Source organism: Malaya genurostris, chromosome 1 (assembly GCF_030247185.1).
Source record: "Malaya genurostris strain Urasoe2022 chromosome 1, Malgen_1.1, whole genome shotgun sequence".
Classification (NCBI taxonomy): Eukaryota; Metazoa; Arthropoda; class Insecta; order Diptera; family Culicidae; genus Malaya; species Malaya genurostris.
Window position 1 is genome coordinate 22,419,322 of NC_080570.1, and position 23,537 is coordinate 22,442,858.

General features: G+C 40.5%; 1 protein-coding gene across 1 annotated transcript; it reads right to left on the minus strand.

The window, feature by feature from the left end:
- Positions 1–5,315: 5,315 nt before the first annotated feature.
- LOC131434670 (cyclin-L2-like) lies at positions 5,316–22,710 on the minus strand. The gene is made up of 4 exons (XM_058601647.1): positions 22,296–22,710; positions 21,514–21,698; positions 6,099–7,046; positions 5,316–6,022 (listed from the first exon to the last, which is right to left on the minus strand). The coding sequence occupies exons 1-4, from the start codon at positions 22,566–22,568 to the stop codon at positions 5,722–5,724; spliced, it is 1,707 nt and encodes a 568-aa protein (XP_058457630.1). The 5' UTR covers positions 22,569–22,710; the 3' UTR covers positions 5,316–5,721.
- Positions 22,711–23,537: the final 827 nt, after the last annotated feature.

Consider the following 23,537-nt stretch of genomic DNA (forward strand, 5'->3'; position numbering starts at 1 on the left):
ACTAAACTTTCAAGTTGTTGAAAAGGCACTCGAACCTTATATCGCACTTTCAAATTACCAAAAGTACCGGTGTAACTTCTGATTGTTAGGGTAGTCGGCTGATACAACCCATTCAACTCGTCTGGAATTTGATTCGGAATTGAGACTAATTTCCAAATGGGTTCCGAATCAGATGCACCATCGGATTCCGACTAGGATCGGTTCGGATTCAGTTGCTGCATCTGATTCGGATTCCATTTGTAAATCATACTGAATTCCTATAAACCTTATAAAGAATGGCTCACTTGGTAGTGGGTTTCAGCAGGCTTTCGTGGAGTTTGAAGTTTTAATGCAAGATTTATGAGGTAGCATTCAAGACAGCTACAAGTGTTTATGAATATTAAAAATGTTACTTGGGTTGTGGATTACTTGACTTTCATTCGAATATAATATTTTCGCGTCGGGTAAAATAATAAATAGTTCGACGATTGCGCCATACTGATGTTATAGCACAGATAACAGACATCCAAGTTAGTCAAATCTTTTCCAAAAAAAAATCGTGTAAAGCATACAAGTGAAAATCGGTTAAAAATCCCCGCTGCGTACGACTTTGCACACATGAATTACCATTGTATGGAAGCTCGAACACACCCGCTTGTGAGGAATTCTGGCAACCGTCAGAAGGCTGGCTGCATTCCGGCAGCTGTCAATATTGTCCAGGTGAAATTACGTCATTATCTCGCCGCACGTGTCTTGTTTATTTTATTCGTCAATCCCGCATGGCCATACAAAAAAAAAACGAATCTTGAGACGAGGTAAATGAGATTGAAATATGGGTGTGTTTGGTAGTGAGAAAGCAATGTTATTGGCAATAACATTTTCCATAATTAGTATATATGAAGGGCAATAACTTATTGTCTTTCATATGTACTTTTTATTTAAAAAATAAAACCAAGACGCTAAAAATGTGGAACCGATTCAAAACGGTTCTGCCAATCTTGTATGGCAAGAATCCGACAGAAACAGAACCGATAATATCCGTAGGCAAAATTCTCTGCCGGAAACGGTTGTTGCATTGTTGCCATACTTTTGCCTGGCTGGCAGACATAGTCAGCCGTCTGGGGGGAAATCTGGCCGCCGCAAACAAGCGGGCAAGAGCCCATAAGCGGCTGCTCAAAGCGCCTCTATAGGTGAATTGCTAATTGGTTATCACTTTACCAAACAACCGTTAAAATCTCTACTTGGATGTCTGTTCTCTGTGGTTATAGGTTGGCGGTGCAATGTATAGGCACAGACTAACAGACAGGACACTCAAATTAGATTCTTCAATCATTTTAACGGTCATTTCGAATATTCCTTTATTTGGGACAGTACTCACATGTGTCATGATGGCGCCACGTTACCTTATCAAAAACATCCTGTCTGTCATCTAGACTGTGTTTATTTTTTTCATTTACCAACAGAGTTGCCATTCATACAGAATTACCTGTAATGTATTGATTTGTATACGTCCATACGAATTTCATGCAGGATACAGATTTATTACATATTACCAAAACTATATACAGAATTGTGCCTACTTCTCATCCTTCAACGCAATACAAAATCGAACCCGTTTTGTAACAATATTTACTTACTTCTGGTCTGCCGCCACTTAATTTTTCATTTTCAAATATTATGATGAAATCAGGCATCCCTGAAGCAGCTGATCGGTGTTGACAAACGAGGGGAAACCAACTAGTAAAAAAACTTTTACATAACACAAGGAGTGTACAGATAGTAAATAGTTCGCGCAGTACAATATAGGTGGAACTAGTGCATCACGAAAAAATATTTTTATAAGAATTTACTCTTACTGTCATGTCTGTTAGTCTGTGGTATAGGGCACCCGTCTTACAAGCCAGTTGTCGTTTGTTCGAGCCGTCGTCGATTTATTCGGGGAAACCTCGAAGAACCAATTCATATAGTTTCGTGAAAAAAACTGCACGATTTCTGGAAATAACTCAAACCTTTTACCTGGCTTTCGTTTTTCGAATGTGTAAATGAATCAACAATTATGGTTATTGTTTATGGTATTGACTGACAATAGTTGCGAAAAATAGTCACAAATGAAAATATAACTGCTATCGTGAACAAGTAATGCATTAGGTTTTGCACGAACATAACATAACCTCACTAAAATGAGCAAAATGAATCACTTTTGATTAGGTTTTGCACGAACATGACATAACCTCACAAAAATGAACAAAATGAATTAATTTTGACAGCTATCAGTGGTTTGTTTACAGTGGATAAGTTCATCGGAAGTTCATCGTTTGATTTCGAATTTTGCACGCTGCCTTACATGAAATGAAGGATCATCAAATTTAGCGATATGGATGCAGTTAAAAGCAAGCAAAATCACAAACTATCCGCATACGCACACGGATAGTCCCCCGCTGACAGAGCGAACGGAAACCTACACTCAGTCTGAGGGCTTCAAGGCTTCAATCCACTTCTCTCTCCTTTTTTCATTTAACCTATTCATAAAGAAATTTCTGCTTGGAAACGCAAACAGAGCATTTTTTTAGTCCCTTTTACCGAGGAACACGATTTCAATAAACACTTTTTGGTCATTTCAGAACTTTGAATCTTCATCTGAAAATCAAAACAAACCACTCATAGCTGTCAAAAGGTGAACTTGATTCATCGGCAGTTCATTGGTAGTTCATTCGAGTGGTTATCGTGCAAAACCTAATTAGGTTTTGCACGATGACGACACAAATGAACTGCCGATGAATCAAGTTCATCTTTGACAGTTGCCGTGTACTTGTTTTGTTTTGCGACTGCAAGTTAAAAATTGAAAAAAATGACGAAAAAGTGCCTGTTAAAAACGTATTCCACAGTGAAAATAACTAAATAGATTGCCCTGTATGTGTTTCCAGCATCAAGGAGCGATATATGTATGAATCTGTTGAGTGTGAGGCGTCTTACAATTTTTACATTCGAACGATGAACTTCTGATGAACTTTTAAACTGTAAACAAGTACACGTCGACTGTCAAAAAAAGTTCATTCTGTTCATTTTTGTGAGGTTATGTCATGCTCGTGCAAAACCTAATTAGGTTTTGCACGAACATGACATAACCTCACAAAAATAAACAGAATGAACTTTTTTTGACAGTCGACGTGTACTTGTTTACAGTTTAAAAGTTCATCAGAAGTTCATCGTCCGAATGTAAAAATTGCAACTCGCCTCACACTTAACAGATTCATACATATATCGCTCCTTGATGCTGGAAACACATACAGTGCAATCTTTTTAGTTATTTTCACTGTGGAATACGTTTTTTAAAAGACACTTTTTCGTCATTTGTTCAATTTTTAACTTGCAGTCGCAAAACAAAACAAGTACACGGCAACTGTCAAAGATGAACTTGATTCATCGGCAGTTCATTTGTGTCGTCATCGTGCAAAACCTAATATTAGGTTTTGCACGATGACGACACAAATGAACTGCCGATGAATCAAGTTCATCTTTGACAGTTGCCGTGTACTTGTTTTGTTTTGCGACTGCAAGCTAATGCCCCGTTTACACTTCTGCTGGCTGCCAGCATGCTGGTGTCAGTGTACTGCCCTCTGAGGAAAAAAACGTTCAACGGTGGTCCTTCGTTGGTCTAATACTTTGGATCATTGGACCACAGTTGAACGTTTTTTCCTAAGAGGGCAGTACACTGACACCAGCATGCTGGCAGCCAGCAGAAGTGTAAACGGGGCATAAACATTGAAAAAATGACGAAAAAGTGCCTGTTAAAAACGTATTCCACAGTGAAAATAACTAAAAAGATTGCCCTGTATGTGTTTCCAGCATCAAGGAGCGATATATGTATGAATCTGTTGAGTGTGAGGCGACTTGCCATTTTTACATTTGAACGAAGAACTTCTGATGAACTTTTAAACTGTAAACAAGTACACGTCGACTGTCAAAAAAAGTTCATTCTGTTCATTTTTGTGAGGTTATGTCATGTTCGTGCAAAACCTAATTAGGTTTTGCACGATGACGACACAAATGAACTGCCGATGAATCAAGTTCATCTTTGACAGTTGCCGTGTACTTGTTTTGTTTTGCGACTGCAAGTTAAAAAATGAAAAAATGACGAAAAAGTGCCTGTTTAAAACGTATTCCATAGTGAAAATAACTAAAAAAATTGCCCTGTATGTGATTCCAGCATCAAGGAGCGATATATGTATGAATCTGTTGAGTGTGAGGCGACTTGCAATTTTTTCATTCGAACGATGAACTTCTGATGAACTTTTAAACTGTAAACAAGTACACGTCGACTGTCAAAAAAAGTTCATTCTGTTCATTTTTGTGAGGTTATGTCATGTTCGTGCAAAACCTAATTAGGTTTTTTATCATGACGACACAAATGAACAAGTATTCATTCTTGACAGTTCAGCGGTACTGTTTACAAACAAGCTTAAACAAAAATCGAAGAGCACATCTAAAACAATCATCTTTACACTTTGCCACTAGTCACTTTATTTAATAAATATCAAAAACGAACCGTATTCAATCGTGAACAAATGTTTTAAAACTTTTTCTAGGCGATACGGACTGTAAACGGTCTGATCCAATTTGTCAATAAACAAACAAAAGAAATTTCTGTTTACAAACAGTACTGCTGAACTGTCAAAATGTGTTCATCCGATTGAGGTTAGCAGTGACAGTAAAAAACCTAATTACAGTGTTACGTCTGTTAAGTTTTACACGAAAATGACATAACCTCACAAAATGAACAGAACGAACTTTTTTTTGACAGCTGCCGGTGATTTGTTTACAGTTTAAAAGTCGCTTCACACTAAACAGATTTATACAAATCTTGATGTTGGAAACGCATACAGGGCAATCTTTTTAGTTCTTGTCACTGTGGAACACGTTTTTAACAAGCACTTTTTCGTTATTTTTCAACTTGCAGTCGCAAAACAAAACAAACCACCGGCAGCTGTCCAAGATGAACTTGATTCATCGACAGTTCATGTGTGTCGTCATCGTGTAAAACCTAATCGCATTAGATTTTTTATCGTTACGTCACGAATGTACAAGCATTCATCCTTGACAGTTCAGCGGTACTTTTTACAAACAGCTTGAAAAAATTCGAGGAACCCATCGCAAACAAATCTTTTTTACACTTTGCAATTAGCCACTTTTATTTAATGAACGACATGCTGGAGGGGTCCAGCAATAATAATCAAACAGGAAAAGAAATACGCTCCCAAACGTTCTAGAACGAAGTAGTAGAAAAGTAGCCCAAAGCAACACGAGGAGGATGTTCTTTCGATAAAATCAGCCATCAGTTCGTTATTTTTCATTATATTTCTGGTTTTCTTCCAATGTAGATTGAAAAAAATCATTCGCCTTGATACTGGCAACTTTTGCTGTGATAGCTGAAGTAAACCTAGCAGGACCGCAAAGGATACACTCACAAGTGCTATTTTCTGCGACAGTTGATAGTAACGGATTCGGATTGGTCGATGAAGCCCTTTTCCAAATGCCGTTCGATTTTCATATCCAGCTTAGAATAAACACCAGCTTTTATTTACAATGCATCACTGTCAACATCAGGCTATCCTGTGCTCGCAATCGCATATCATACGGAAACTATTGTTTAAAAAATCTAAATATTAGAAAACAACTAAAATGGCATTTCTCAAGTCAATGAGCCTAGAATCTAGTATAGATCCATAGATCGTTTCTGCGTTTTTATCGCCTACGGTCCCGCTCTCCATGCTTCGACGATCGATGCCGGTCACTGCCACTATGTCGACTGCTGTACTTGTCCCGCTTATCCCCGATGCTGTGTGAGCTTCGATGGTCCTTGCGGTAATCCTCACGATCGTAACCACTTTTGTCGCGATGACGATCCCGGTGGTGATGGTGATGATAGTCCCGGCTGCGGTCCCGATCCCGGTCCCGTTCAGACTTCGATGAGATACGGTCTCGATCACCTCCGTTCATGTAGCGATTGTCACGATCATCTCGCCGGCGGTCGTATCTATTCTCGCTGGGAACGGAATTAGACAGAGATAAAAAAAAACAATTAAAAAACAATAAAACAAAGGGAAGTCGAACGGAATTACCTTTTTTTGTACTTTTGTGGTGTTTCGGGCGATGCCGAACGGGATAGCGAGTAATGTTTGGACTTCTTTTTCGTCGATGATTTGGAGGGTGTTCGTGATCGGTGTTTTGTCTTTTTGGATTTGCGCGCGCCGCTCTTTTCGCTGTAGTGCGACGGCGAATGGTCGGCAGCGGAGGAACGCGACCGTGATCGTGACGCCGTCCGTGAGTGCGACCGAGATTTGGAGTGTGACGATCTTGAAGGTGAATGTGATCTGGATCGGGATGCCGTCCGCGAGCGTGAACGTGACCTGGACCGGCTTCTGGGCGTCCGTGAGCCTGATTTTGAACGGGATTTTTTGCCGTCTTTGTCGTTGTTGTTGTTTCCATTGTTGTCACCGCTGACCGTTGCTGGTAGAGCTCGCGAGATGAAACCTCCCCATGCATTGTGGGAACCATTGTTTCGATCCGCCATGACGATCGTCGGTGGTGTGTTCGTTTCCGAGCGATCTTTCTTCTTCTGATCCTGGTACTTTTTCTTCAGACTATCGACGGCTTCCTCCAACGTTTCAGCATTTGCTTTCGTTCGCTTATACAAAGCCATTATCCGGTAGCAAACATCCAGCATGTCGTCTTCGCTGACACGGAAAATCAGAAACCATGCCGGCTGGCTTGGCAAGGGAATGTTTTGTTTCCGGGCCGTCAAGTAGATGCAAGCGCACGCAATCGTTTCCGGCTGGTACCGCACAAACACGTCCGTCCGAAATGAGTCATTCATGAAGTTCCACGCCATCTGCATCATGTTGTGGTGTTTCTCGAGCTCCAAATACTTCAGATACATTACAATCAACTTGTGCGGGTGTTTGACGTGAACGCAGAAGCCCAGCTCTTTCAGTACCCTTCGTTCTGCTTTGATCACCTGAGATTTCAGATTGATGTAGTGCTGGTCCAAAATCATCGGCACCAGCGGTCTAGGAAACACACGGCGAGAGGAACGAGAAGAAAAGAAAAGAAAGAAAACCATCATATAGGCTTACGCTGCTCTTCTAGCTTTTTGGGCCCGGTGCGAGATGCCGACTGTCCCCGGGTACAGTCTCTTCCCCATTTACGCGCTTCTTGAGCTGGCTGCTGCTGCTCCCACAAGGCCTCGATCTTCTCGCCGTGTTCAGTGTCTGTCGTGTTTTGTGCTTGCGCCGTTTGTTTGTCCCCCCAAACAGTGATGTGATTTCACCCATAGAGATAGACTAGCCAGACGGACACGGTTCGGTACACGAAGCGAAGAGATCCTCGTGCCAGGGGGGGGGTGTGCAACGCAACGCTCTGCCCAAAACATTATGTCCACTTAAAAATGTAATTGTGCAAAACTCTTATCCTACAACGAAGCTGGAACGAAAGTGGTTAGTAAACAAGCACGGGTCTGATCTTACCGGCGCACCGTACGGAGTAAGTGAGGGGTGAGAGAATCTGCAAAAGTTTAGGAAATTAGGTTAATGCTCGGCTTTGACTTATTATATATATTTTTAATTAAAAGTTAACTTTGAATGAGTTATTTATCATTTTATTATGATTCGACATGAAACATGGATCAATAAGTCCCTGGACTGATACATAGATGGCGTTGTCAATCAAATTTCCATACTGTTTAATGAATACCAACCTTTAAAAGATACTTGACATTCTGGTTTTTGGTGTACGAGTGAGTGATTCAAGTGAGCTAGTTTTGATATTCTCAAAATTTCGTGTGTTGATTTATCATTGTTTTTTTTTATGAAAAAAACCTCTTCCTAATCCACCTAATTCTCTTGTTGTTTAAACAGTCTCATTATTTTCATTCACTTGTTTTTTTCATTAAGATGATTCCTGATTCTAATTTTGACAGATTTTTGACTCAAATTCATTCTGATTGATTCGACCATTTCACAGAGGTGTCATTAAGCGCTTACGTGGTACATTCGACAACATTCCCGAAACCAAAAGTACCAGCAATAATACATTTCAACTTGATTATTGGTCAGTTTCTGAGAAAAATATGCGGACGCGTTTTTTCGATTACGTTACTTCTACGATTGAATCTTGGTCTTGATGATTTCAAAATGATTGCAAGCAGTCATATTCGGAAATTTAATTTATATGATGAAAAATAGGAAAATGAACAAAAATATAACGAATCTGTCAAGCAACCTATTCCGGACCTTGAAGGAGAATCGACTGAAAAATGCCAATTTTCTCGATAAAAATGGCGAGTGGATAATGTCACAGACATAACTGGAACACGTAAATACGAATAAAATTGGCATGGTTCTTTCGCATTTACGAATAGAGAGATTCGTTCGTATTAGTTGTGTGGGTGAACTTTTCAACTTTTTTGCTTCATTTCCAGAACTCAACAGACGCAATATGGTCCTGATGATAATTTCTAGTAATATATAAAAAAAAATCAAGTATCCTACTGCGTGATAGATTGAAGTCGAATCTTCATGAAACGCGAATGAATGATCTCTGCAAGCCAATAATAGCATTGTTAGTGGCGTGGATATTAATTTCGCGGAGTCATTGCTCAGTAGGCTTGGTGCTTGAACAGTCAGGAAAATTTTTTTCACGTGTCATTTTTTCGTTTGTTCATAAAATATTGGAAAGTCTCGTGCAATTACCCATCGTTGTTGACGGCGTGGCAAGTGCCGTAGGCTAGTGCTGCTTGGACGTTTGGATCAGACATTTAAAGTGAAACAGTGGACCGGTGCTTTTTTCCTCTCAGAGGTTTTTTGCACACGGAGGCACAACTAATCAACTTGTGGCCCCAGCGGCCGAGTTTTGCCACAAATTATCCGTTGAGTATAGTGTTTTTTTTCCCTTCATTACTTTTTATCGTATATCTCTACTCTGATTACCCCCTATAATTCGCGCGGAGAATCAGCCGCGCTATGACAAGTCCTTCTGATAGTACCCTTCCCCCCGCTGATACAATGGAGACAGATTCAAAATCTGCTCCAAACAATAAGACTACCCGAGTTAAACAGTATCCCGATGAACCCTCGATCCCGGCTGGCCTTTATGTGGTTTATTTCCGGACCATAGAAAAACCACTTAATTTATTGCAAATTTCTAAAGACCTGACGTCACAATATACAACCGTGCAAAATATATTGAAAGTTCGCTCGGATAAGCTCAGGGTCTCGTTAACCAGTTTGAAGCAGGCTAATGAGATCGCTGGAAACAAGCACTTTACGCGGGACTACCGTGTTTACATACCAGCTCGCGAAGTCGAGATAAACGGAGTGATCACAGATCCAAGTCTGACATGCGAGGACATTCTCAAACATGGGGTTGGATGTTTTAAAGATCCCTCGCTTAAGAATGTCAAGATACTGGACTGCAAACGTTTGCATTCAGTATCGATCGCCGCGGATGGGACAAAGTCTTATCCCCACTCGGACTCGTATCGGGTGACCTTCTCCGGCTCGGCTTTGCCGAAATTCGTTCTCCTGGACAGGGTTCGTCTGCCTGTACGACTTTTCGTACCACGGGTAATGAATTGCACTAGTTGTCAACAGCTAGGACACACAGCTTCCCATTGTGGAAATCGGCCCCGCTGTTCGAAGTGCGGAGGGAGTCATGCGAGTGGCACTTGTGAAAAAAACATTGAAAAGTGTCTTTACTGTAACACAGGTCCGCATGATCTCCCAGCATGTCCAACGTATAAATTACGAGGAGATCACTTGAAGCAATCCCTCAAGCAACGCTCACAGCGCTCTTTCGCAGAAATACTGAAAAATGTTACACCACCGAGACAATCAACAAATCTCTACACTTGCTTGTTAACGGACGAGTGCGACTCTGATGATCCTCTCGAAGGTACATCTTCAACTGTCCCTCAAAGTTCTAGGAAAAGGAGAAACATATCATCTCCTAAGCTTCCTAGCAAGGGTTCGAAGGTATCTCTTAAGGGCCCTCCAAAAATAACATCAACAGGGAGTGCTGGTGGAAAAAACAAAAATACAAAGCCAAAAGCTCCTAGTTCCGGAGACCTACAATGCGAAAAAGAATACCCAGCACTTCCGGGGACACCAAAAACTCCCAAGGAGCCAAAGAACATACCATGTGCTGGACTTGTAAAATTCACTGACATTGTGGACTTCATATTCTCTACCTTCAACATATCTGACCCCCTTAAGAGTCTTTTGATGACTTTTATTCCAGTAGTTAAAACGTTTTTGATGCAGTTGACTGCAAAATGGCCCCTTCTTTCAGCAATCGTATCCTTCGATGGCTAATTTTTCGAACGAGGTCATGGATTCGATTACTGTTTTACAGTGGAACAGTAGAAGTATTATCTCTAAAATAGATTCCTTCATAATGCTAATAAGAAACCTACAATGTGATGCATTTGCATTATGCGAAACTTGGTTAACTTCTCAGGTACCCCTTACCTTCCACGATTTTAATATAATACGCTTGGATCGAGAAAACCCCTACGGAGGAGTACTTTCAGGGATCAGAAAGTGCTATTCGTTCTATAGAATTAACCTCCCTCTGGCTCCAGGCATTGAAGTAGTCGCATGTCAAGCTAGAATCAAAGGTAAAGATCTTTGCATTGCTTCTATATATATTCCTCCTAGAACCTCGGTCGGGCACCGACGGCTTTGTGATATCATAGAACTCTTTCCTGCACCTACGTTAGTTTTAGGAGACTTTAACTCACATGGTGTGGGATGGGGTTGTCTTCTTGATGACAATAGATCAACTATGATCCATGATATCTGCGACAACTTCAATATGACAATTTTGAATACGGGAGAAATGACACGGATTCCTGCACCACCAGCAAGGCCAAGTGCGCTGGATTTATCCCTTTGCTCGACTTCGCTACGATTAGATTGCAAGTGGAATGTGATCAATGATCCTCACGGTAGCGATCACCTGCCTATCGTAATTTCAATCAACAGCGGTTTAAGACCATCGGAGACAATCAATGTTTCGTATGACCTCACACGAAACATTGATTGGAAAAGCTACGCGTCCTCGATATCCGAGAAGATCGAATTTACTCAAGAGCTTCCTCCGAACGATGAATACACGTTTTTGGCTGGCCTAATATTCGAAACCGCGATTCAAGCTCAGACGAAACGTGTACCTGGCACAAAAACTAACATTCGTACTCCAAACCCATGGTGGGACAAAGAGTGCTCAGAACTTAACGCAGAAAAGTTTTCAGCGTATAAAAATTTTAGGAAATATGGAACACCGGATAATTATCGCGAATACGCGGCGCTAGAAATTAAAATGAAAAGTTTGATTAAAGCTAAAAAACGTGGTTACTGGCGTCGATTCGTGGATGGACTAACAAAAGAAACATCAATGAGCACTCTTTGGAACACCGCCCGACGAATGCGCAATCGAAATAATACGAATGAATGTAAGGAATATTCAAATCGCTGGATATTCGACTTCGCGAAAAAGGTATGCCCCGACTCTGTTCCGGAAGAGAAGATCACCCGCGTCGCGACATCGAACATAAACGAAACACCGTTTACGATGATGGAGTTCTCACTTGCGCTCTTGTCGTGTAACAATAAAGCCCCAGGGCTAGACAGAATTAAATTCAACTTGTTGAAAAATTTGCCTGTCTCTGCCAAAAGGCGCTTATTGAATTTATTCAACAAGTTGCTAGAGGGTAATATTGTGCCACATGACTGGAGACAAGTGAGAGTTATCGCTATCCAAAAACCAGGGAAACCAGTCTCTAACCACAATACGTATCGGCCGATTGCTATGCTTTCCTGTATCCGGAAATTGTTCGAAAAAATGATTCTCTTTCGTTTAGATACTTGGGTCGAGACTAATGGCTTACTTTCAGATACACAATTCGGTTTCCGCAGGGGCAAAGGAACGAACGATTGTCTTGCGTTACTCTCAACCGAAATTCAAATGGCATTTGCTCGTAAAGAACAAATGGCATCTGTTTTCCTTGACATCAAGGGGGCTTTCGATTCAGTTTCTATAAAAATTCTATCTGAGAAGTTGCATCAGCATGGTCTTTCACCAGTTTTGAATAACTTTTTATATAATCTATTGTTCGAGAAACACATGCATTTTGAACAGGGTGATTTGTCGACAATACGATTCAGTTACATGGGTCTTCCTCAGGGCTCATGTTTAAGCCCCCTTTTATACAATTTTTACGTAAACGACATCGACAAATGTATAAACACATCTTGCACGCTAAGACAACTTGCCGACGACAGCGTTGTGTCCATTATAGGACCCAAAGCTGGCAATCTGCAAGGACCGTTACAAGATACTCTTGCCAACTTATCCGCATGGGCTATTCAAATGGGTATTGAATTCTCTACGGAGAAAACTGAGCTGGTTGTATTTTCAAGGAAGCAAGAGCCAGCCCAATTACAGCTTCAACTCAGGGGTGAAACCATAGCCCAGGTCTTCACATTTAAATATCTCGGGGTCTGGTTCGACTCCAAAGGCACCTGGGGATGTCACATTAGGTATCTGAAACAAAAATGCCAACAGAGAATCAATTTTCTTCGTACAATAACCGGAACTTGGTGGGGTGCCCACCCAGGAGACCTGATCAGGCTGTACCAAACAACGATATTGTCCGTAATGGAATATGGATGCTTCTGTTTCCGATCCGCCGCGAACACCCATTTCATTAAACTGGAAAGAATTCAGTATCGTTGTTTGCGTATTGCCTTAGGTTGCATGCAGTCGACTCATACGATGAGTCTCGAAGTGCTTGCGGGCGTCTTACCGTTGAAAAATCGATTCTGGGATCTCTCATATCGTTTGCTAATCCGATGCGACATCTTGAATCCGATGGTGATTGAAAACTTCGAAAGGCTTGTCGAGCTTAATTCTCAGACCCGTTTTATGTCCTTGTATTTTGATTACATGGCTCAGAATATTAATCCTTCTTCGTTTGTTTCCAACCGTGCTCATTTCTTGGATACTTCTGATTCTACTGTGTTTTTCGACACATCCATGAAAGAAGAGATTCGTGGAATTCCGGATCACATACGCCCTCAAGTAGCCCCTAATATTTTTTATAACAAACTTAGAACAGTCAACTGTGAAAAATTGTTTTACACTGACGGATCAAACATCAACGAGTCCACAGGCTTCGGTATCTTCAATCAGAACATCACCGCTTCGTACAAACTCAGTGATCCGGCTTCAGTTTACGTCGCAGAATTAGCTGCCATTCAGTACACCCTCGAGATCATTGAAACCTTGCCCAAAGACCATTACTTCATCGTCACGGACAGTCTAAGCTCAATAGAAGCTCTCCGGGCAATGAAGCCAGGAAAGTATCCCCCATATTTTCTGGGGAAAATACGGGAACACTTGAGAACTTTAGCTGGACGGTCTTATTCAATATCGTTAGTCTGGGTCCCTTCGCATTGTTCCATTCCGGGCAATGAAAAGGCAGACTCATTGGCTAAACTGGGCGCATTGGAAGGTGATATTTATGAAAGACCAATCTGCTTCAATGAATTTTTCAGTATTTCTCGTCAGAAAACTCTCGAAAGTTGGCAAACTTCATGGAGCAATGGCGAACTGGGACGATGGCTGCATTCCATTATCCCTAGGGTATCGACGAAACCTTGGTTCAGGGGGATGAACGTGAGTCGCGATTTCATTCGCGTGATGTCTCGGCTCATGTCAAATCACTACACATTCAACGCGCATCTCCGGCGTATTGGGCTCGCAGAGAGCGGTCTCTGCGCTTGTGGTAACGGTTATCAGGACATCGAGCATATCGTGTGGACGTGCGTGGAGTATACTGACGCCAGGTTTTTATTGAAGGACTCCCTCAGGGCCCGAGGTAGACCACCTGATGTACCTGTTCGAGATGTGTTGGCAAATCGGGATATTTCATATATGATGCTCATATACAAGTACCTTAAACACATAAATATACAAGTGTGATCCGTTGCATCTGGCATAGAAAGTTCTCCTTTCCTTGGCGAGGTTAAGAATAATCTTCACCTACAGGTTCGGCACTAACATCCGCTCGATTCTCCCGATCCCCTGCCTGTCTACCATCTCTATCGAAACTAACAAGATCTTCTTGCTGTCACTAACTTTTTCGCATATCCCTTCCCCCGTCTCTTCACCATCTCGATGTAAACTAATTAGATCTTTGTCGTTTTTAGTCATTCGTTCCCATACCCTTTTTTCCACTCCGTTTTCCACAACATTTACTTCCCCATGTTTTTGTTTTTTTTTTTCATTCTCTTCGGCAACATCATTATAAACGCACACGGAAAGCCGCCCCAGTCAACATGCGGGCCACCCGCCGGGTTCTCGTAACCCGGGGGTGTTTACCGCGGACCCACAAAAGAATACGGCAACCTTTGAAATGTTTCCATGTCACGAGAATTTTTCCCATGTTTCCATCATCACCGCCACGAAGAACCACTCCCATCGATGAGGGACACACGCCGGATCTTCAAGAGTGTTTCCTGAGGACCCACAGGGACAAGCCCTTGGCATCATAAACTTTAACAGATTGTGCCTTAATAAAATATATCTGAAAAAAATTTCGCGGAGCAAAGCAGGGCAGTCAATCTTATCGGTCAGAACATTAGCTATCAAAAAAGAACGTACAACATCTCAACGAACTTCGTGTATCGAGACCGATTAGTAGCCTGCGACTTTCGTAGCTTGGTAGTTGGTATGGATTGTTCCACGATAAGCGCCGTAGAGCGAAGCGAATGAATCTGCGTTGTATCGATTCGATTCTATGAGGACCGCTTATGTAGTGAGGATTCCAAACGACAGAACAGTACTCCATGGGTGAACGAACAATTGAGCAATAAAGAGATTTTAAACAGAACATGTATATAAAATGTTTAGCCATCCTCATTACAATCAGAGATGTCTATCTCCTCTGTGTGACGAAGAGCAAGCAAAATTTCTCCCCTCGCACTGACAACTTTGACGAGAGCTCTTCTCTTTCACATTTATACACCACTGTTGTATAAAGTGTGCACGCATCATGAGTGCGTTTGTTTATTTCCTTTTACCTCTTCCACTGAATCGCACCAAAGTGCTACAGCATTAGCTAATAAATTTTCTGAGGTGGATGCAGATACTTTCACAGAGGTGTACACGCCGGTGAGCACTCTGCTGTATGGTTTGCGTAGAAGAAGCGTGGACACGCAAAATAAAACAATTTATCGTAAAATTTTCTGTTTTCCTTGCAAATTTTTCATAGCAAGGCCAGATCTACTCTCTATTAATTGAAGTTCACAGAAGTGTTCGCTCACCATCACGCGCCAGTGGTCACTTGGGTGTATTTAGACGAGAGCGCGTGTGAGCGATTCATGCGAAGAGAATGTGTTTCACTCGCGCCAGCTGCTTTAACCACAAGCACACACTCAAATGCTGTCTATTCGACACTGAGAAGAAGTGCGCTTTCCTCTTTGTGCGGTGCTTCGTTTTTTGCATCCTCGGTGTGGACAAGAATCTGACTCCAGCGTGTATCACTCTGGTGAAATGCCATCTCTGATTACAAATCCTAAGTTGCAAGAAGCTTTATAAACGATATTGCTTGAATGTCAGTGGCTCATCGGGAAAGACACCAAGGTCTTCACCACACATTATTCTGACTATCGGGGATCCTTTCAGAAAGTAATCAATATAAATGGCTGTATTTTCTTCGAGAACATAATGGTCGAGCATTTGTCAGGATTCAAATTCATACGGTTTACTTTACACCACTCGGAGAAGTTCAACAACTGACTTCGAATGTAACAGTAGATCTTAACGGCATCGGCAAACGATAGACAAGGGCACTCTAGAATAAAGTTGACGTCGTTGGAGTAAAGTAAAAGTATTAAGATGGCTACCCTGCGGAATTCCGGACGAAGCGATAAACTCATTGGAAAAGTGATCGCCGATTTTCACTGCTATTTAGCAATTGTTATATTGCGGTTTATTATATCAAAGGCAGAAGAGTGATCGGTGTAAACGTCTATTTGTAAACCTTTTGACATCAGTCACGGGCACACGAATGACAATAGGTTGGTGGTTGTGGAGTGCTTAGACATAAAGCCAAGGGGAGAGTCGCTTAACACAAACTATATTGTGCCTCTAAAAAAACACATGATATACTGTGAGTCTAAGTGTGCCACGCTGTGCCCCATAAAACAGCTTCTTGTCAAAACTGAGCCCTTTGTGTGCCGCAACTGTGCAACTGTATGGAAACGAAAGTGCCAATATAGATAAATGCACCAACGCATTGTGTTAATGTGTGATTGGCACATTGTTCTAAGCGTCCTCCACTTGCATAAAGCCATGTTGAGAGTCGACAATATATTGCTTGCAGTTGTTGAAAATCGGTGTAAGAGTATCTTTTCAAACAGTTTAGGAACTGCACTAAGCGATGTGATGCCACGGTAATTGCTCAAGTCTTTTTTGTCCCCTTTCTTATACATTGAGAACATAAAAGAAGATTTTCATAAGTTGGGAAAAACTTCTTTAGAGAGTAACATCCGAAATAGTCGACAAAGGGGAGCATTTACACCAGTCGAGCATTTTTTTCAAAATATCTGCCGGTAAGCTTTCAGGGTTAGAGGAGGTAGAAGCCTTGATGCAAACGATTGCCATCCGGATAGAATTCTCGTCAATATTAATGAGATTTAATGAACGTTCAGGAACGTTAAGCGTAGCGAGTGTAATTTGTTGCGGGCTTAAGGTTTTGTTCTGGATGACGACCGGTAGAGCACTTCTTCACATTTTACGTCCCCCACAAAGGAAATGAGCTCCGAGGTGAAGTTCATTTCACACACCGAGTTCCCCAAGAAGTTGCTGCTGTGACTGACAGTCAGCGAAAAGGGGATGTCAAAGCCGCTCTTCTTTCACTCCGGACTGGCCGTCAACGAGGAAAATTATAGTACGAAATGCCTGCCGGAAGTTGCGTCGTTCATCAAGAAACCATAACCATAAGGGCGAAGACGCGGTGCTTTGGCCGGATCTGGCGTCGGCACACTACTCGAAGCGATCGTTGGAGCGGCTGAATATCGATGTAATACCCAAGTCGGTGAACCCGCCCAACGTCCCCCAGCTGCGTTTCATCGAGAATTTCTGGGCCAACCTGAAGCGTAAGATCTACCCCAACAATTTTGTTGCGAAAACTAAGGAGGAATTGATAAATAAAACAAAGAAAGAACTAAAAAACATGCCTACCCGAATGTTTTTCGGTTAACTGGCAGGAGGTCGTTTGCAAGGGCGAAGAATTTTGTCGTGAATACGGCTTACTTTACTATGGTGCACCTTTTCAAAATTTATCCTGTACAAGAATGGGTAGAAATTAATCGTGAATATCTCTTGTTGTATTTAACCCAAAATAATAACAAATAACTTAAAATTTTAGTTTTCTAAAATGTTTGATATCAACGAGCATTAAAGAGAAAAACTCAGGACGGTTGTTTGTCTTTCTCATGTTCGGACGACGGCATTGAATCAGTTAACGACATTGTATTCCCGCGTTACCTACTGGGTAGATATACGATGTAAAAATTGACGCGTTTCATTCGTTCTAGCCTGCGCAATTGACCTTCATTATCAGTTAATTATTTATTAAAGAACATTTTGATATTTTCTTCCATTGAAATTATAGTAATATGGTATAAATTCAGAATCCAAATTCTGAATTTATTTCCTAAATTTGTATTTTTCTTAGAATTTTGATTTCAACATTCAGTTCCAGAATCCAGATCCAGTATTCAGAGGCTGAATGCGATTTCTGATAATCTGTTGTTACTGCTGCTGGTTGAATGCAACTGAACACCACGACATCCGAAAAGCGAATGAGAGTATTTGCGACCTGAGTGTTTGAGGTTTTATACCACGCAAGACTGTTGTTGCTGTTGGCGGAAGGTCGTCACCAAAACATCCAGTTCCGTTCAAAGCACAAAAAGAAATGATCGATTTTCGACCATGGTTTACCTGTTATACTCGTTCAGTAGAACATCGGGACTGATATATGCCTCACTACCTCAAAACCGTCGTCGCGAGTAAGAGAAAAGCAAATAAAACGAGATAGAAGTTTCTATGTTTAAAATTTGACTTATAGACGACTTACATATTTTACCACGTGGGATAAAAGAGTAAAAAAATAACAACACACTGATTCTGATACTGAATATTTCATTTCGGTTCAGACTAATCATTGTGCTTGTGGCGAAGGTTATCGCGATATTGACCATGTTGTTTGGACATGCGTGGAATATCGTGATGTCAGATCTCAACTAATAAATTTCTTGCGTACCCAAGGTGACTATCCAATGTCCCAGTTCGCGACATTCTTGCTTGTCGTGACCTTCCTTACATGAAACTTCTTTATCATTTCATTAAGTCCATTGGAGTTCCAATTGAAATATTATATTATGTTAGACTGTTTTCTCTTCCATGAGTTCAACCAATAGCCAGCTATCTCATATTAAATAAAAATGATGAACTGATACAAACAAACTTGAAATAGTTATAAGATCATGTACAAAATGAATATATTTTATTTAATGTAATTTATAATAGCAAATCGCTTGATAAAAACAGTGATTAGATTAGCTAATGAATACCAAAATACTAATATGGTATTCGAAATGTATTAGGTATTTATTTATGGAAAAAAATTCATTTCGGATTTACATGAAACTACCATAATCAGGAATCAGAACAAATTGGCTCAGATGGCACGTTCCTCTTGATATTTGGAGATTTGTGCCATAATGCAACACGGAATTTAGTTCACACTGCTCTATGCATTTTTCTCGAACGTAAAGCAGTCAAATGCTGATTTCGCACTCGTTTAAAGCAAAGTTCGCACTGCAAACTAAAAGTTTTTTTTTGTAAACATTTATAGCCCCAAACATTTTGCATATTCGACGAACTGAGTCGAATAATATATGAAGCATGGCCTCGGTTCAAAAGTCGATCGCTGATCATATCTCAGATGCCAAGGCAAAATGTTAAATTATCTTTGATAAAACTCGATAAATTCACGCGAAGTCAAAAGGAGCGAAGACGAACATAAATATAAACTTCGCGGAGCAAAGCAACAGTCAATCCTATCATTCAAAACATCTGCTATCATCAAAGGACCCGACTGCTCTTATCGTACTTGGATTGTGTCAAGACCAATCAGCAATCCAAAACTTGTCGCGGTTTTTAAAATCATTGTTTTTTCTCAACACTGATTGTCAATCCAACAATTCAAACCAATTTTTTATTCTTCTGAGAAAATCGAGCGTTTGGAGCATTATTGACATAGAGGTCAATAACATATTGAAATAAACTGTACACAGCGTCCATGAACGATGCTCTGTTTAACCATATTCTCAATTCTTGAGAAATTTTCTGGCATCCATCTTCAGGATAGCTCAATAGCAGTGTTATGTAGAGTGTAGAAGATATCTGGATCATGAACGTTTCGAATTATTGTGTCCTGTCTCTGAGTAAGGCGGCTTCGTGTTGGGTATCATTATTAGTAATACGAGTAGATAAACTATATATTTAAGACAATTGATGATGGAATATCAATTAATAACGAACAATATCCAATGTTCTCTTCTTTTCAAGTCATTATTGTGGTTTCCGCGAAAAGAAACGACAAATAAATAAATAAATAAAAAACAAGAACAAGTATCGAAACGGCTTGTACTTTCTGTGACTCGTTAATGGCGTAGAAGAGGTTTGTTTGCACATCCGAAGGACCATTAGTGAATTTATTTCGTACGCCTTGCAAAAGAGACATTTTCAACGAAATTCTGCTGTTTCTTCGCATTCCAAAAAAACGCAGGATGAACTCGATCATGGAGGGCTGATGGATCGTGATCGTGATTAGCATCTCTCATCGCTAACATCAAAGAAATTAAACTTTTTCAAGGCCTCCGAGTTTCTCAAAGAATTGTTTTTGATAAAATATTTGCGCCTGGATACAAATAACTGTTGCCTAAATATTCAAACCAAATTTTAGCAGTGAATTTGAGAATAGCTGTGTAGTCCTACGTCAACAGTTCGAACAGTAGTTTTGATGTGGATCACATCTTTATTTTTTATATAGGGATGCAAATCAGAAACTAAAGCAAAAATACACGTAGAAATGTGGTCAGGTTTTAAACACTTACAGCTCAGTCTATTTTGATAATATTTAGAAGTTTCGATTTGAGTGTATCAAGCCACGTATTTTCAATAATAAATGATTGAAATTTTGATTAGTAGCGAGCAGTGTTTTGTCTGCTAAAAATCTCCGACATACCGGATTTTCCTGCCACAGACGACGGGTTTGAAGGAGTAAGCGATATATAAAAGCATCGCTCTGATTGGAATCTATAAATAGAAGCGAAATTATAGCTAACGTTTCAGTCCTACGCGTAGCATACCAGAGGCAGGTTGTTGGTAGACAACAAGACAAAAAGTGTCATAAAATGATTTCAAGCTTTAATTGGTATGCTCTGATCTTGTCATGTGAGTTCGGATAAAATCGAATGTTATGTCGTTTCGCCTGAGAAATTGACAACTACCCCAGGGTAAATTATGAAATTTTGAGTGCTCAGGCAATTGCGGATTCAAAGCTTGACATATCATTAGTAAACAGAAAGATAACCCAAGAAGAATGAATCTGATTAGGTATACACAGGGATAATTTCAGACCGTGATGGTTTGGAACATCATAAAATTTAAATACCTGAACTGAAAACTACACCTACCTGAAACTTTTCCTTGGTCAGAATCCCAATAAACGATCAACCTGTAAGATAGGAACATTAGAACATCGGCACTCCAGTGCGCGAGTTATGATACAAAATAATTACTTATCGTTTTAAGCTGCTACTTTGGTGCGATCGTCAGGCGTTTGTATGACAGGATTGACATCCACTGTTCCCTATTGTTGCTCAAACGTTTGCAAATATCGATTAATTTTTCGGATGTTCATCACTTCATACCTGATTATATTCACAAAAACTAAGAACATTGTCATGAAAATCACTGCATTTACATTTAACACGAACAATAATTACGGTATTCACCAATTTTTTCCTGGTAATAAGTGAAAGAACATCCGAAAAAGTTCGTCAATATTTTCAAACCGCTTGTGCAATTATTTTCCATCCACAAACGCGCTTTTTATAGGTCGTCCATCCGGTTCAAAATCACCGCTCCGTCACAATTGATTCTGATTATATATAATTGCTAACACAAACACTTTTCGTTACATTTCATTTAAACAAAGCTAACATTACCGAGTTTTGCACATTTACATTTTGTAGGGAGTCTCTAGTTTTGTTTTGAGTAAGATTGCGTCTTACCTACAAAACTATAATTGAAATAGATTAATAAATGGGGCTCGTTCGATGGGGGACTGTACGGTAGACGCACGAACAGCTGGTGTACGGGTCGTTACCGAATACTTACTTTTGTCCACGGACTTGTTTGATGTGATGAAATACATTGATCACATCCCGGATGCGCCGAGGCGCTTCCTCGATCTTCGACGCCAAGCAGACGCAGCTCATCGCCGTCGCTTCCATGCTGTGCCGCACGAAGGACTTGGAATAGAAGAAACGCTGGAACAGTACCTGTCCGGTTGCCATTGCCACCTGTTTTTTTTATTGTATATCGAATGCGTTTGGTGGTGTGTTTCGTTTCGCCGAATGCACAAAAAGGAGTTGACAGAGAGAGAGAAAAGGGGGAAGGAGCAAAAACTATGGTTATTTAGTGTTCAAACGATTCCATGGAAATATTGTAAACGATATTTAATGGGTTTGAAAACAAATTAATTACTATGAAACAGAACCAAAGATACGTTTTAGACTACAGACATTGGCACGACGTAGTTTTTTCCTCATACTTTTCTTTCACAAAGAATAAAGTAGATTTGTTTTGCTGTTCAATTCCAAAATTAGAACCTTTCTGAGCCAAATCTCTTGTTCGCTTATACCTCGAACGTTACATGAGCCTCAATCGTTTATAACAAAAGAAACTATGCCTATTTTAAATAAAGAATCAGCGCGGAACCGACATAAAAGCATTCCAACAGATACAGTTTAATCATCTGTTAGAATGAGTCAACATTGAATGTCGCCAGTCAACCCATTCATACGTTTACGCACCCCACCATCAAACACACAATCCAAAATGGCGACTGGCAGTATTAGGTAAAACGATTGCAAACGACGGTGTTTTTTCCAACTCACCTGAGGCAACTTTAGCAAGATCCCGGCCGTCTGAATCAGCTCACAGCCCAATATCCGTAGGTCGATTTCCGTTTCGCGCTGCAGGCCGTCGGCTTGCGAAGGCGTTAGATCAAATTTCGTCTCAGGCAGAAGACAGTTTTCCAAAGTCAGCACAATTTTTCCATACGAACGCTGCTGGGACTGTGACCCTGAGGACGCAGGAAGTTCCGTGGAAACCATTTCCGCACTCGAGGGAGTTACTGTGGTCGTGCCCGACGATTTGGTCGCGCTCATTTTGCTACAGCGGCCTAGCACTTCCGATTGAGATACTTTTTAGGCAAACTGTTAAGTTTCAAACTGCATAAAATGTGATAAACCGAACGGGATAAAATGACGAACTACTGCAACACACACGCACCTTTTGCACACTCGCGGCTCGTTGTCAGGGATGCCAGGTTATTTTGTTTAAATGTCAATGTTGACCACAAAAATAACGGGGTCACGTTCACGTTCGAGCGCATTGTCAAAAATATATTCTCGTTCAGCTTTTCCTAGCAATATGAAGAATTTTTAAGACTCAGTACCAGTTGATATTTCTGTCGAAATCTGTGTCATTTTTGTAATCTGTGCAATATTTGAAAAGATTCATCAGTGAACCTGGCATCTCTGCTTGCCGTTCCATTCTGGCAGTGATGAAAGAAGAAACACATTTGATTTCAGCCACAGTTGATATTTGACAGCCTTCAAGAAATCATTTACAGTAGAGACCTCCGGACGAGGGATGATAGCAGTGCTGTCAACTGTTGTTTCCAAAAATCTGTATTTGGCGGAAAAATCTATCTGTACAATATCTTTCTCGAAAAATCGAACATCCATTTGGAGCGGAAACTGATATTGCGACCAAAAAAAAAAGGTCGCTCGAACTGGCTTACCCCTATGGAATCCAACACAAAAACTATAAATCGGTATTTATCTGTATGAAAATTGAAATATCGGTATTTTGGAAGCGCATATCTGTATTCCTGTATCTAGTCCAAAAATCGGTATAAATACCGAGAAATCGGTATAGTTGACAGCGCATGATACACTGAAAATTATTTTCTGGTAGATCTGTTACCAGAACTCTTTTTCGAATTACTATTCCGATGAATCGCAAGATTCACAAAGATTTTCATTTAACCGAACAAAAAAGTTGTTAAAAATAACACAAAACGTTTCGAAATGCATAGTAGATCTTAGCATATTTGATATTTAAAATTAGAA